Raw genomic sequence first — 15,875 nt, forward strand, 5'->3', positions numbered from 1 at the left:
GTGAACCTGGATGTTATATAAATATTTTCTCCCGTTAGTGAATAAGAAATTACAGTCGAGTGTCCAGAAAAGTTTTAAGTGATATTAATTATTACACCGTGTTGAGAATGTTAAATAAAATATATTAGTTAAGAATCTATATAGTGAGATATTATAATTATTGAATGTTTGTGAAAGATATTTAGTGATGTGTTTTTAGTGAAATATAGGTAATGTATTATCTAGAGTTATTAAGTTTAGTGAAAAAAATAATTATTATTATATATATTTACTGGAAAATTATTAAGCGAAAAATCTTATTCCTTATATTCGTTCCAGAGTATTTAGTGATATTATAATATAGTTTGCAATTTTAATATATTTAACGAGAACTAATTATTATTTAAGGTGAAAAATATTGAAAAATATATACAATTTATTTTCGTTAGAGAATATTTGCCGAGGAACATTTTCATTTACCTAAAACTCGTTGTTATTGCTGTTGTTATTGTAGTTATTGATGATGTTATTACTGGCATATATTCAGATGTTCTAACTACCATAAGTAATCACCATACCTCACTACAGATAAAAAAAATAATAAAAAAATAACTTATTCTTTTATTTTAATTTATTTCTTATATACTTGAGCCGGGGACCAGATGAGTGTCATTAGGTCAAATTTATTCTGAGTTACTTATCGATTTTTTTTATTTTTCTCTCCCTAAAGGATGACGTTCTTACCTGTTCTGATTATAAAAGGTAATTACGATTGTGTTATGTTCTGTCAGGTGTTTTCTTTTGTGTATAGCCGCCATTACGTTATACTACTACGACTACTATTACTACTACTACTACTACTACTACTACTACTACTACTGCTAATAATAATAATAATAATAATAATAAAATACCAACTCTAATAACAATACTAAGAACAATAATAACAATAACAATAACAACAACAATTACAAACAGCACCACTACCACCACCACCATCAACAACAACAACAACAACAACAACACAAACAACAACAATTACAAACACAACACCACCAACAACAACAACAACTAAAATACTGACAAACACGAACCTAAACAGCAGATATTACCAAGAAAATTACGCTTCATAAATCATCGTCATATTGTCCACCGAGAGAATTAAATCAAATATTCTCAGACATGAACTTTTGCAGAGGTCGGAATATGTCCTTCTGAACCAATGGTGTATGTGTGTATGTTTGTGTGTGTGTGTGTGTGTGCGTATTTATGTGTGTGTATGCTTGTATTTGCGTGTGTACGTTTGTATTTGTGTGTGTGTATATGCTTGTATTTGTGTGTGTATGATTGTATTTGTGTGTGTGTATGTGTGTGTGTGTGTGTACGTATTTGTGTGTACAGTACTTATTTTTGACCTATTGTATTATTAGTAATATCGCATTGAAGTGAGAAATACCGCGTTGAAGTGAGGAATATTGCCTTGAAGTGAGAAATACCGCGTTGAAGTGAGGAATATTGCCTTGAAGTGAGAAATACCGCGTTGAAGTGAATAATATTGCACCACTGAATCATTTATATTAATAACTGGTGATAACGTAACCTGGTGAGACGAGAGAGAACAGGAGTGCACCAAGCGTTGTGTGTCGTGACCAGGTGAGGTGATCATGGGGGTAATAATGGTGATTTCCTTCCTGGATAATGGTGACAGCCGTGATATAACGCTTGGTGATCAGTGCTGTTTAACTATCAAATGAGTGACAAGAATCTATACATATAATGGTTGGCGATTCGCTTGGTGACTCGCTTGGTGATTCGCTTGGTGATTCGCTTGGTGACTCGTTTGGTGACTCGCTTGGTGACTCGCTTGGTGACTCGTTTGGTGACTCGCTTGGTGACTCGTTTGGTGATTTTTTGAGGGAGGAGGGGGAGGGGGTGGGTAGTTTTGGGTGTGTGTGTGTGTGTGTGTGCGTTTTCATCTTTATTTATATTGACAGTATTAGTAGTGAGGACAATTTTGTTCTTCTGGAGAGAGAGAGAGAGAGAGAGAGGTAACATCATCACTCACTCACTCCTCTTCCTCTTGCTCCTCCTCCTCTTCTTCCTCCTCTTCTTCCTCCTCTTCTTCCTCCACCTCCCCCCAAAAAGTATTGTTATAGTTAAGTAAATTTCATAATATTTTTTTTTTATGTATGTGTATTAGAGGCGCTGGAGAAGCAATTATTTTTTATTCACTCTCTTCTCGTGTATCTGTCTGTCTGTGTCTCACTCTAACTGATTATCTCTCTCTCTCTCTCAGCCATTGTATCTCTCTATCTTAACTCTCTCTCTCTCTCTCTCTCTCTCTCTCTCTCTCTCTCTCTCTCTCTCTCTCTCTCTCTCTCTCTCTCTCTCTCTCTCTCTCTCTCTCAAGCAGCACACAGGCACACAACTCTCGTGCTCGTGGCTTCCTCCTCCTCCTCCTCCTCCTCCTCCTCCCTCCTCATTCCTTTGAAATATCTTTTAAAATTTCACGCCTTTTTGGGATAAACAAGCCTTGATATTTCTACTGAACTGGTGTGTGTGTGTGTGTGTGTGTGTGTGTGTGTGTGTGTGTGTGTGTGTGTGTGTGTATGTGTGTGTGTGTGTGTGTGTGTGTGTGTGTGTGTGTGTGTGTGTCGTGCCAGTCATCTAAGAGCGCAGCTGCAGCAAAGTCGAGATGCCAGCTATAAGGAAGGGGGAGAGGGTGGGATGGAGGGGGGGGGGAAGGTTGGGGTTCGGAGGGGTTGGAAGGGAGGGAAGGGTGAAGGGGTGAGAGAGAAGAAGGAAGGAAGAAGGAGTAATGATGGAAAAGGGAAGGAGAGGAATGTGATAAATGGGAAAGTGAGAGAGAGAAAGAGATAAGTTGGAAAGGATGGGATGGTAAGGAAGAGGTATGAAGGGAAGAGGAGAAGAGAATGAGATGATGGGAAGGAAGGTAGGAAGAGAAAATGGAAATGGGGTTTAATAAAGACATAAAAGAAGAAAAGTGAGGAAAGAGGCAGAGAGAGAGAGAGAGCAGAGAGACAGACAGAATAATAATTAAAATCTTATCATGTAATATATTCTCATTCGTGTAAATAAAGAAACCCACAAATTAAATAGAGAGAGAGAGATAAATAACGAGAATAACTAGAGAATAAAAGAGAAATAATATGAACGTTTTCCAGTAATACTCTCAATATAAAACAAAAGAGGAGCATTGTAACATGATGTAAACAAAAGAGGAGCATTGTAACATGATGTAAACAAAAGAGGAGCATAGTAACATGATGTAAACAAAAGAGGAGCATAGTAACATGATGTAAACAAAAGAGGAGCATTGTAACATGATGTAAACAAAAGAGGAGCATAGTAACATGATGTAAACAAACCAAATGGTGTACTTTACGATCAGCTGATGACCATAACTTAGCTAGTGTTTTGTTGACGTCCTCTCTCTCTCTCTCTCTCTCTCTCTCTCTCTCTCTCTCTCTCTCTCTCTCTCTTTATCTCCTCTATCTCTTCCCCTTCTAGAGATAAAACAATTAGTAGTTGTCTTACACCACATTCCACCAGAGAGAAGCTTGAAGAGATTAATGACTTGAAACTTAATAAAAAAAACGAAAAAGAAAAGAAAAAAGTATATGAAGAAGAATGAAGACAATATGTTGTATTTAGTCTTTCATTCATTTTCTTCTTTCATTTGTTGTCTTCTTTCAATCGCTGTCTTCTCTCCCTTGATATAAACAGTGATAGGAAATTCTTTCATTAGGAACAATTCAATTTTTTTTCTTCTTCTTCTTCTTCTTCTTCTTCTTCTTCTTCTTCTTCTTCTTCTTTCTTTCAATCAGTTGTTGTTGTTATGTCAGGTAAGAACAGCTGGGGGGGGGGTGAGTCTGTCTTGTTGTTTGGTTATCTTTTTGTTTGTTTACCTTTTTGTTTGTTTACTTTTTTGTTTTTTTACTTTTTTGTTTGTTTACTTTTTTGTTTGTTTACTTTTTTGTTTGTTTACTTTTTTGTTTGTTTACCTTTTTGTTTGTTTACCTTTTTGTTTGTTTACTTTTTTGTTTGTTTACATGCGGAGTTCAAGTGATGTTTTTGATAGTAAGGATGAAATATATTACCTACTGAAGAAACCTAACTTAACCTAACACTAACACTAACTTAACCCACCCCAACACTAACCTAACCTAACACCAACCAAATCCCTCCAGGTATAAAGCGTTCAGGTGTTTAATTACCGGATGAAATAAACTATAGGTATGTCATATAATCTTCAGGTGTGTAGACTGAGATAGTACCTGGAGTAAAGACGGTGTAGGTAACTCCACCTGCTTACCTGCCCATCAGCTTCACTTATGTCGATCAGTGGAGTACCTGGTGTTTATCTTGTACTGGAGTGGTAGTTAATGAGGGTTAAAGGCCGATTGACTTGCCGTGTTACTTTCCCTGTAATTGGTAAAGTCGTTCTTTCCTTACACGGGTGAAGGAGGGAGAGGGAGGGAGGGAAGGGGTCGGGTGGGGGGTGGGGGTGGAGAGGGAGGGAAGGAGGAGAGGTGGGAGAGAGAGAAAAAGACGGAGAAAGGAAGGAGAAAAGGAGAGGCGTGTACATCCCTCATATCCCACGCCCACCACGCCTAGTATGATATAATATAGGCGTGTACTCTCCCAAACTCCCATCCGCGCGCCCTTGATGATAATGATAAAGGTATGTACTGTACTTCCTCCCCACGCCCACCCCTACACCCCCCACGCCCATAAAAACCTTGGGTGGTGATGGTGGTGGTGGTGGGCGTGTGTCAGTTCTGTGGTCGGGGCTGTGGTGTAGGGAGCCTGAGGTGAACAGGAAGTACTTGCATTATTGGTGATCATTAAGTAACATTGATTTATATGGTGATTACGAGGTCGTGTTTACCTATACACACAGGTAATAGTGTTACTTGTTCTGAGGCTATAACTTGACTTGAATGTGTTGGAGTATCAGCTGGTTTTTTTGAGTTATAACTTGAGTGTGTTGGACTATCAATTGCCTTTGAATCATAACTACGTGGTATTCTAAGTCATTCTCGAGGTATAACTTGAGGTATCTTAAGAAGTTATGTCAAGAATGAGTTGATTGAGGGGATGATAAGGAGGGAATATGTTTATTGTCTCAGGAGTTGTATTGTATTAAAGGTCTATTGTTAGGAAGGTACAATAGCAACACACACACACACACACACACACACACACACACACACACACAGGCATATACAAAGTGAGATGGAGGTTGAACGAAGAGAGAGAGAGAGAGAGAGACTATAACTATCATTAATATTGTAAAAAGAAAATATAAAAAAAAAGGTTAAAACATATTTATTTCCTCCTCTGATCGGCAGCAGTTAAGTCTGTCGTTCACTTGATGTTCCCATAACTCACTAAAATCTATTAAATCTGTGTTCTCTTTCCTCCGACACTCACTGACCCCCTACCACCATCCACCACAACTACCACCATTATCCCACTATCATCCCTAATACCTCTCTACTTTCTATCCTCCCCACTACTATCTTCTATCCTCCCCACTACTATCAACTATCCTCCCCACCCAAACCAACCCACCATCTCTTTATCTACCCTCCCCATAATCCTCTCCTCCACCCCCCCACCATTACTACTCCCCAACCTTCCCCAACTACCACCCCAACACACCACCACTTCCCATCAACCCACCATTCCCCAACCCACTCCCCAACACTTCCCATCAACCCACCACTCCCCAACCCACTCCCCAACCTTCCCCATTAACCCACCAACCCACCACGAGCATAAACCCAGTATATTAACCCCGAACAACACCAATAAGATGGTTTGGACACGCCTCTGTAAACACGGAACACAAGAAAGACGATTTGGTGGGAAGGTAGAGAGTTGTGGTTTGTATAATGACCCTCAATGTAATACTGAAACACTTTATGAATATTACTGGTAGACAATTTATTTTACGTTGGTTTGGAGTTCTCTTGCGGTGGTTTACGAGTTTTGGGGTGAAAATAACGAATACGTGATTAGATGTTATTTACGTCTGAGTATTCCCTTAAAACATGACAGATTTACTGTATGATTGTGGTGTGGGAATAATTGGATGTGTTAAAATAGGTATATACAATGTTGTGTATATACTAAGAGCCTTGTTAAAATACCTATTATATCATGTGTATATACTGAACAGTACGTAGATATACCCTGTTGTGTATATACTGAGAGCCTTGTTACCAATGTTCCTCGGCCTTTGTGATGAACAGGTATAAAGGTTCGTTCCTTCCGCTTCCAATGTCGTTCTTCTTCATCCTGTATCAGTATCGTTCATCTACGAGTTGTATTACAGGTCTCTATTACACTGCACCTATAATTACGTTCGGAATTACATTACCTGTCTGCCTATAATTGATATTCTGACCTGAAAGGATGATCTGTTTGGGTCGTTTATCACCACCGGATATAATCACACTGAGAGACCATTGAGCAGTTTACTAATAAGACGCGAATATCTCCCCATTTCCGGCGGCACAGTTGTCGGGTTGGTATTTACTCTCTCGGCGGAAGGCAATCACAATCGATCAAGTTTTCGTCAACTCTCTGAGGCGAGTTTCTGAGACGAGAGAGAGAGAGGGAGGGAGGGAGGGTGTTGTAGCCTCCAGCGTCCTCACACACCTCCAAACAATAGGTGATAGCCCTCTTCTGACCCTAACAAGTGGCCAAAGACATCATTAACTCCTCAAGTCTTGAAAGGGACACCATAAAGAAGGTTTAAGGAAATAATTGCGAGTATAAAAGTGCGTTAAACGGATTTGAGGATTATGGGAGAGTCTTGGGAGGCGTGTGAAGGCCTTGTAGCCCTCCAGGCGGGATGGTGACGCCTCGCATTTGTCAAGTCGTGTGGAGTCTTTCTTTAGCGTATACATTTTTACACCCACCCCAATCGTGTCATTGTGTTTGATTAAGTTCTCGCCTCCACCCCGCGGCCTTAGTGGTGTATGACGCATGTTTACCTCGCTGGTGATATTGCTTATGGTGTAAAATATCCGGGGAAGTGGTCGACACACTGGCTGGTGTAAGATTCAGTAGTTCAATCTTAAGAAAACCTCACAGCAGGGAGGCATTCCTCGACTCGCTTATTTCAGAGCCATGGGCTAAGGCGGCTAACCCTTACCTGCCGCCAGTGTTGCCACGCTCTCAAGGTAGACGAGTCTTAGCGTTCTTCTCTCCCACTATTATACTCCCTTACGTTACTGCCAGAGTCTCCCGGGCCACTGACGGAGAGACAGTATATATTCCCTGGCATTAGTAAGGGAGAATACACTGACGTCACTTCTTAATGTAAATAAATGAGGATCAGGAAATCAATGACCTTGGCAACAGTGTAGCTACCAGGGCCTACCCAGCTTGCCATATGCCTCTTGGCACGAGTTGTGGCGACTTACACCACTACCACCACCACCACCAACACCTGCCTGACGAAGATGACAATACTAACGCCCTTCTTCTCGCTAGTCGGTCAGTAAGCTCCCGCGACAATGGGGATTAGAGAGGCAAATGCTGTCAAGAGTGTGGCGGCATGACACACTGGAGGCATACCTGACATCCTCGGGGCAGCGGCGAGCGATGCCATGCTATAGATGAATAAATTCTCAAACTCTAAAGTATCCGATTTTTCGTAATAACAGGATGAAAAGTGCACAATGAGAGGGTGAACCAATGGGAACACAGCAATCTCCAGTGAACCAATTTGTGGAAGATATTCACTAAGACGTCGTTAATCAGTGGAAGCTTAATTATGAGAAATAACCGAGGCATTATGAGTGTGTACAGGTTGAGACAGCCGTTCAGTCTACCTGGTAAGGGTGGGTGGGTCTGTGTCCCTTCCCTCCCCTTTCCTCTCTCCCTCCTTCCCTCCCTCCTGCCTTCCCCCCTCCCTCCCTCCCTCCTCCTCTCCTCTCCCTCTCCCTCTCCCTCACCCTCTCCTCCCTCCTTCCCTCCCCTCCCTCTTCCTCTCCCCTCCCTCCTTCCCCTCCCTCCCTCCTTCCCTCTCCCTCCCTCACCCTCCCTCCCTCCTTCCCTCTCCCTCCCTCCTTCCCTCTCCTCCCCTCCTTCCCTCTCCCTCCCCTCACCCTCTCCCTCCCTCACCCCTCCCCTCCCCTCACCCCTCTCCCTCCCTCACCCTCTCCCTCCCCTCACCTCTCCCTCCCTCACCCCTCTCCCTCCCCTCCCCTTCCCTCTCCCTCCCCTCACCCCTCTCCTTCCCTCACCCTCTCCTTCCCTCCCACCCTCTCTATATCACCACAAACCTTATTATAACGAACCAACCCAGATTATATATTTTTTCCACCCCTTTCCTCAACTCCTGTGTGAGTCTTTGTGTTATCTTTCATCTCCTACACCAAGACTTACCTTATTAACTCAGATGATCATCCTCCCTCACCTCTCCCCTCACCTCACTCCCTCCACCACACTCTCCCTCTGCCTCTCTCCTTCACACACACACACACTCCCCTCCCACACACTCTCCCTCACACACTCTCCCTCACACACTCTCCCTCACCCCCACCACTACCACCACAGTCTGGGTCAGTTCCTCGGGGCAAGACAGTGTTAGGCGAACTTTAAATAATAATGTACAGTCATAAGAGAGAGAGAGAGAGAGAGAGAGAGAGAAAGAGAGAGATTGACTCAATCTCTATTTTGACAGCTTCAACAATAGCCAGATCCACCAGACGTTCATTTCAAGAGCACCTGATCACTCCTCTAACCCAACCTAACCTAACCTAACCTAACCTATCCTAACCTATCCTAACCTAACCTAACCTAACCTAATCTAAGCTCCCTCAAATAAAGTAAAAAATAAATACACCTTCGTAAATTGACTTGTTAGGAGGTGTGTCGTGAGTTAGATGGTTTATGAGGTAACTACTTGGTCCTTCCCGGCGGTAGGTGGAGGAGGAGGAGGAGGTAGGGAGGGAGGATGAAGTAGGAGGAGGAGCAGAAAGATGAGAATAAGAAGAATAAGGAGAAGACTAGAGAAATGGAAGAAGGAAGCTATAGGAGGAGGAGCAGGACAGAGAAGAAGAACAAGAAGAAGAAGAATTGTTATTAAAAATCCCACATTACACCACAAGATACACAAACAATGGGCAGTACCATATCAACACCTCTCTCTCTCTCTCTCTCTCTCTCTCTCTCTCTCTCTCTCTCTCTCTCTCTCTCTCAACAAGAAGACTCACTAGATCGAGAAATCATCACCTTGGTACAGCCTTTGTCTATGAATCTTTTGTCTGAATTATATTATTAATTAAACACCAACAGGAGGTAGATTATTATAACACCGTCAGTTTAGTTTTACTTATATAAACCATCTATTTAAAACCTTTCTTGTTTAAACCACATCCATCCCTGGTTTAAAATGGGTTAATGGGTGATTGAGGAAACGTTGTATGAAGTCTGATATTATTGATGACGTTACTGACCATAAAAACATTATTATAGTGGTGGGTAGGGAAGAAATTAGGAGAGGGGAGATGGAGAATTGTATATAGTGTATGGTAAGTGATGATTGGGTGGGTAAGTGTGTCTGTTGGGGGAGGGAGAAGGAGGGGGAGGAAGGGGAAGGAGGGGGTGTTGAGATACATAGATAGATAGACGGACAGATAGATAAATTGAAGGGAAAAATGTTGTGCAGAGAGAGAGAGAGAGAGAGAGAGAGAGAGAGTTATATTAGCATAGAAAAAAAGAAGAATTAATTTACCATAAGACAAAATAATTATTATTAATACTCACAGTATGAAGTCTAGACGAGTATAGTGACTAACGGTACACCATCCCTGACCTCAGTATGGTGTCATGGACGGTGAGGTTAGTAGTGATGATGGTGATTAATATGATTTTCATGACTGTACAGTTTTTAATGGTGTACTTTCACTGTATTTGTCTGTCTGTGTGTAAATATATCTGATAGTGACACAGGCATTGTTATGGTGTTGATTGTGAATGTAACTCTTGTATGGTGTGAAACAATATTAATGATGAAATTAGTAATGTTATGGTGTTTTATGGTGCTCCGATTATGTTTTATTTATAGTGACGTGCAATGATAAATATTGTGACACAATGGTGTTTAATGGTGCATGGTGTCTCTCTGCCATTATAGTGTGTGTGTGTGTGATGGTATAAGACCTCTTAGCGATGGTGAGGTGTTACAGTGAAAATGAAAATATGACACGTACACTATGGTGCTTAATGATGAGATATATAGTGACAGTAAGAACACAACCCCTTACAGTATGGTGTTTGATGGTGAGATATACAGTGAAGATATAACACTTAACACTATATTCCTTGATGGTGCATGTAGCCTGTAGTTATGGTGAAGTGGTATGGTGACAGTGGAAACATGACACTTGACAGTATAGTGTTTGATGGCGAGTGTCTGTGGTGTGACAGTAGTGCGTGGCAGCCAAGTCATGGTGATGAGAGTAAGTGAGATAAACGCTGTGTGTGTGTGTGTGAGAGAGAGAGTGTGTGTGTGTGTGTGTGAGAGAGTGTGTGTGTGTGTGTGTGTGTGTGTTTATGTTTCGTTTTTGTGTATGTAATATATATTTGGTTGTGTAGATGGTGTTATCTGTGTACGTGTGTGTGTATGTGTATGTGCTGTTCTGTGTACGTGTGTGTGTGTGTGTGTGTGTGTGAGGGCCACGGTTCTAGCGGCTTGTATCAAGGTTGTACAGTGTAGTCTTTAAGTGTTTGATGGCGGGGTGTAGCTGTGTCCAACCCTGGTGAGAGAGAGAGAGTTGTGTATGTGTGTAATTGAAATAGAAGAAGAAAACTCAAGGCATATTTTATTTGTTTGTTTGTGTTTGCTTTTTGTTTGTTTGTTTGTTTGTTTTTATTTTGTTTGTGTTTGTTTTTGTCTGTATTGTTTGTATGTTTTGTTTATCTCTTGTTTTCACTGTTTTATTGTGTTTATATTAATAGTTACTGAGATAAATATTGAGGAATATAGACTAATGGTGGTCTATTGACGTCTGTGTGTGTGTGTGTGTGTGTGTGTGGGTGTGTGTGTGTGTGTGTGTGTGTGTGTGTGTGTGTGTGTGTGTGTGTGTGTGTGTGTGTGTGAGAGCAGCAGTAGTGTTGTGAACGGCGTGAAGACGAGAGGGTATGTTACAGGAGTTAAATTGGCCTAGTTATGTTATTATTAATGCAAATTAGTCGTTGTGGTGAGTGGTTCATCGTCCACTGAAACAACCTCTCAAGTGTTAACCCCTTGTCTGATGCCACTGTGACCATTAGTGATGTCACGGCAGATAATGTGTGGAAGGGATTATGGCACATGTGAAAGAAAGAGAGAAAGAAAGAGAGAGAGAGAGAAAGAAAGAAAGAAGGATATAGTAGGAAAAAATATAATCGAGTGTTATAGAGAAATAGTATAGAAAAAGATGTTATAGAGAAGATGGGGTGTAGGTGGGGTAGGTGTATTGAGGTGTGGGTTGAGGGTGTGTGGGGGCAGGGTGTGTGGGGGGTAGAGGTGTGTGGGGGGGAGTGCAGAGGGTGTGTGTGGGGGGGGGTGGGGGTGTGTAGAGGGGGGTGGGGGTGTGGGGAGGTGGGGTGTGTGGGGGTAGAGGGTGTGTGGGGAGTGGGTGTGTGTGGGGGTGGGGTGTGTGTGTGTGTGGGGGTGGGGTGTGTTGTGGGGGTAGAGGGTGTGTTGTGGGGGGGTGGTGTGGGCGGGGTCGACAGTGAATAGAATAATATTGTGTTATTAAGGCAGATAGATGTTTAGGTCAGGTTAGGTTAGGTTAGGATAAGTTAGTCTTTTAGGTAACAATTTATCTTATGAGAAATTCTACTTGTATATTAGATCAACTACCTCTTGCGTGTGTGGATAAATTTATGTATACATATCTCTATGTATATTAGTATTAGCTATATACATGTGTGTGTGTATAAATGTATATAATGTATACATATAGAGAGCTATATAAGACATTATTTTCCTACATCAATATAGCGGTATAAACAACACTATCAAGAGCTCTCTAGTTTAAGAAATCTCCAAGTACATTTTAGTGTCTTGAAACGCACATGTGGAAGAAACATGACCGTCTCTAACCTACATATGTGTGTGTGTATGTATATAGGTGTGGGTTTAGATTTGGTATGTGTGTTTGTGTGTAGTTATGTATGTTTGTGTGTATACTTGTGTAGGTTTGATTACTTAAAATAGCCTCGTATACATAAATAATCACGAGGAGAGGAGTAAAGTGACCAGCTAATGGCACCCACACACATGTTGTTGTTAGCTCAGAGTAATTAGGTAATTCAACTGCCAGGGTCGTTAAGCACCGTTCACTAAGTCGTCTTGTTTTTACATGAGACAAGAGAGAACTTCTGAATTATTAAGAAAGTTGTTGTTTTCTATGTCTGTCTGCCTGTCTGTCTGCCTGCCTGTCTGTCTGTCTGTCTCACATCTATAAATATACACACACGCATTTATTTAGTTATTCAGAGTTATTTTAAAACATACAACCACAAACGTACACACACACACACACACACACACACACACACACACTGTTCGTGGCGTCCGTGTACATGCCGTGTGTCTTGGCTCCCGTGTACTTCATTTCCGGGTACCATCTTTCACGCTGTCCTCAAAATGTTTTTCTTTTATTTTTTTTTACCTGCTGATTCTCGCTTAACGATGCCTCTTAATCACGTCTCACTGTCGCCAGGTAGGATAGTGGCTATTACCTTCATCACCTGTCTGATAACACCACCTGAGCTGACCTTACCTGTCTATGCGTATTATTTACCCTAGGATGAACTACCACCACTATCCTCTCTCTCTCTCTCTCTCTCTCTCTCTCTCTCTCTCTCTCTCTCTCTCTCTTTTGGTGTTATTTCTTAAGAATGTTGGTAGCCTCTTATTATTATTTTATTATTATTATTATTATATTATCATAGTCATTATATATACGTATGTGTGTGTATTTATATATGTATGTATGTATGTATGTATGTATGTATGTATGTATGTATGTATGTATGTATGTATGTATGTATGTATGTAACACAACTGTAACAGGAAGTCGGTAAGAATGCTGAACAATTCCTTCCTGTCTTACCTGTAACTCATAACATAAATATCGTGTCCAGGTAGTTAATGACGCAGCCAGTGTTGTTTTTGTGTCAGTGGGGGGGTGTGGGAGGAGGGTGTGGGAGGGTGTGAGAGGGGGTGTGGGAGAGGGGTGTGGGGTGAGCATTAGCACGACAAAAAATTTCTGAAAACTCGTATGAAATAAAGAGTAATAAAAGCCTTTTGTTTTGTTTTATGTCTAGAGAACGTATTGTGGGTCTATTATTTTTTTTTTTGGTGGGAGGTGTTGTATAATTTTTTTTAGCTGGTATAAATTGTTTACTGTTTTTATTATATTTTATCGACTGGTTTTATTACAGATGTTTTTTTTTTATTATGGGGGTTTAGTTTTATTCATTTTTTGGTGGTTTATATTGTTTTTATTTATAATTTTTGTTTTAAGGTTTTTTATAATTATTATCTTTTATTTGTGATTTATTATACGAGGTTACGTACAAACAAACACATATACATACACACAAACACACACACACACACACACACACAGAGCTACAACACAAAGACATCTCCCCTATGTGAACCAAAAACACCCCGACCACTCAATGTTGCCACAACCCGATAGCAGGACACCCTCTTTTATACCACACCAACTATATACCATATTAAATACTTAACACATCAACTATTTACTACTAATCACTAAAATAATAATAGTTACTTATAAATACTACTTAGGTATGTATATAATCGATTATAGAGTTAGATAGAGGTTATTTAAGTATGGTATAGATATTTCTTTGAGGGGGTTGGTAGGTAAGGGAAGGTTCGTCTTCTCTGGTGACTTGTGGCAATACTGCATCACTACTTGGGGTAATCCCCTTCCCATTTCCAATCTAAACTTTTGCCCAATCGCTCCCCTATTTTGTTGACTGAGGGCTGGGAGGGGCTGAGGGAGGGGGACTGAGGGAGGGGGACTGCATGTTGTGTCGGGTCTAGCTTTCCTCTCAACTCCCGCTGCAGTTCTGACTCCGCCCATTTCTGTAATCTCTTCTCTCTTCCTGCCTCCTGTCTCCTTCCTCCTCTTCCTTCTCCTCTTTCCTCCTCCTGTATCTCTTCTTCTCCTTCTCCTCCTCCTTCTCATGTCTCTCTTCTCCTTCTCTTCCTTTTGTCTTCCTCATCCTTCTCCCTCCCCTCCCTCCTGCTTCTCTTCCTCTTCTTCCTCCTGCCTCCTCCTCCTCTCTGGTCTTAGTTCCTCTCTTTTGTCACTCTCCCTCTCCCCTCAGTTATCTCTCTTCCCTTTTCCCTCGTTCTCTCTCCTTCCCTCATTCTCCTTCTCTCCTCTCTCTCTCTCTCTTCCTCTCCCCTCACTTCACCTTCACTTACTGTCTCTTGATTTTCCCTCACCCCTCACTTCCTCCCCTCCCCTCGCTTGCCTCCTCTTACTTCCCTCCTCATCCTCCCTTCCCTCTCTCTCTCTCTCTCTCTCTCTCTCTCTCTCTCTCTCTCTCTCTCCTGTTTCCCTCTTTCTCTCCATCTTTATCTCTCTCTATCTGTCTCCCCATTATCTCCCTGCATTTCTCTCCCATATTTAAAGTTGCGTCTCTCGTTCACATCCGTTCGTCCGAAAAATCAATACGTGTGTGTGAAGTCTTTAAAAAATGAATTTCCAATAATCTCTGTTTTATTTATTTCATCTATACATAAACTAAATTCATATAAACAATAGAATTATATCTACAATAATCTAAAATAATTTGTTTTCATCTGTGTAAAATAATAAGTAAATTAGACTAAAAAAAATAATAATAATTTATCTCAATGGCGTCACAAAAATAAACGGGAAAACGTCACAACGGGAAATGACGTCACGTGAATGCTAGTCCCTGATTGGTGGAGAGGAAGCCCCATTAAACGAAGGGGAGAGGAGGGGAAGAGAGGAAGGGAGGAAGGAGGAAGAGAGGAATCCTGCTGCTGCTGCTAACCAAACATTTACCCATCTGTAGAACCAATCAGGACATTAATTGATTCAAAGTGACCACTCAGGTGCATCGGGTGATACAAATTAACCAATCACAGTCGCCAATTGATCTCCAGCGGCCAATTATATGCGAGTAATATGGGTTGAGCGCTAGTCACTCTTGATAATAACCGGATCACATCCATCCATCCATCTATCCATCTATCCATCCATCTATCCATCCATCTATTATTATTATTTTTTTATCGTCTCTAATAGTAATTCTCTCTTTACAGAACCGACTTATTGCGTCTCCTTACTGGCCGACAGGTGTTCTCGTGTGCAGGTAGGTGGCCACAGTTCATGACGCATGGGAAGAGGAGGAGGAGGAGAGGGAGTGGGGAAGAAGGGAGGAGGAAGGAGAAGGGTGAGAGAGAGAAGAGGAGAAGGAGAAAGGAAAGAGGGAGTGGGAGGAAAAGAGAGGAAGGAAGAGAAGGAAGAATTAGGGGAAAGAAAGGGAGGAAGGGAGGAAAGGAAGGAGTGGGGAAAGAAGGGGAGGAGGGAGGGAGGAAGAGGGGTGGGGAAAAGAGGTGGAGGAGGAGGGAGGAAGGGAGGAGAGATATAGGGGGGAAAGAAAGTGGACGGGAAGGAACTGGAATAAATATGGAGGCAAAACAAACTCAAGAATGATAAATGAGCAGAGAGAGAGAGAGAGAGAGAGAGAGAGAGAGAGAGAGAGAGAGAGAGATAATCCCTCAGAGACCAGTGTGTTGAGGGCTGATGGAACAGGGGCCCGTAAGTCAGCTGGGAAAATGG

General features: G+C 41.6%; 1 protein-coding gene across 6 annotated transcripts in view; it reads left to right on the forward strand.

Annotated features, from left to right (window-relative positions):
- Positions 1–15,875, forward strand: part of LOC121879395 — a 355,762-nt gene that overhangs the window by 16,611 nt on the left and 323,276 nt on the right. For 5 of the 6 annotated variants that reach the window (XR_006091322.1, XM_042386016.1, XM_042386017.1 and 2 more), the window contains exons 2-3: positions 710–741; positions 15,356–15,405. Coding sequence is in view for 4 of the 6 variants with exons in the window: in XM_042386016.1 (XP_042241950.1) it covers positions 710–741; positions 15,356–15,405 (82 nt within the window). In the remaining 2 variants the exon portion in view is untranslated. The remainder of the gene's footprint in view (positions 1–709; positions 742–15,355; positions 15,406–15,875) is intronic. The other variant, XR_006091321.1, reaches the window with a different exon arrangement.

The sequence above is a fragment of the Homarus americanus genome, unplaced genomic scaffold (genome assembly GCF_018991925.1).
Source record: "Homarus americanus isolate GMGI-L3 unplaced genomic scaffold, GMGI_Hamer_2.0 scaffold30768, whole genome shotgun sequence".
NCBI classification, from domain to species: Eukaryota; Metazoa; Arthropoda; class Malacostraca; order Decapoda; family Nephropidae; genus Homarus; species Homarus americanus.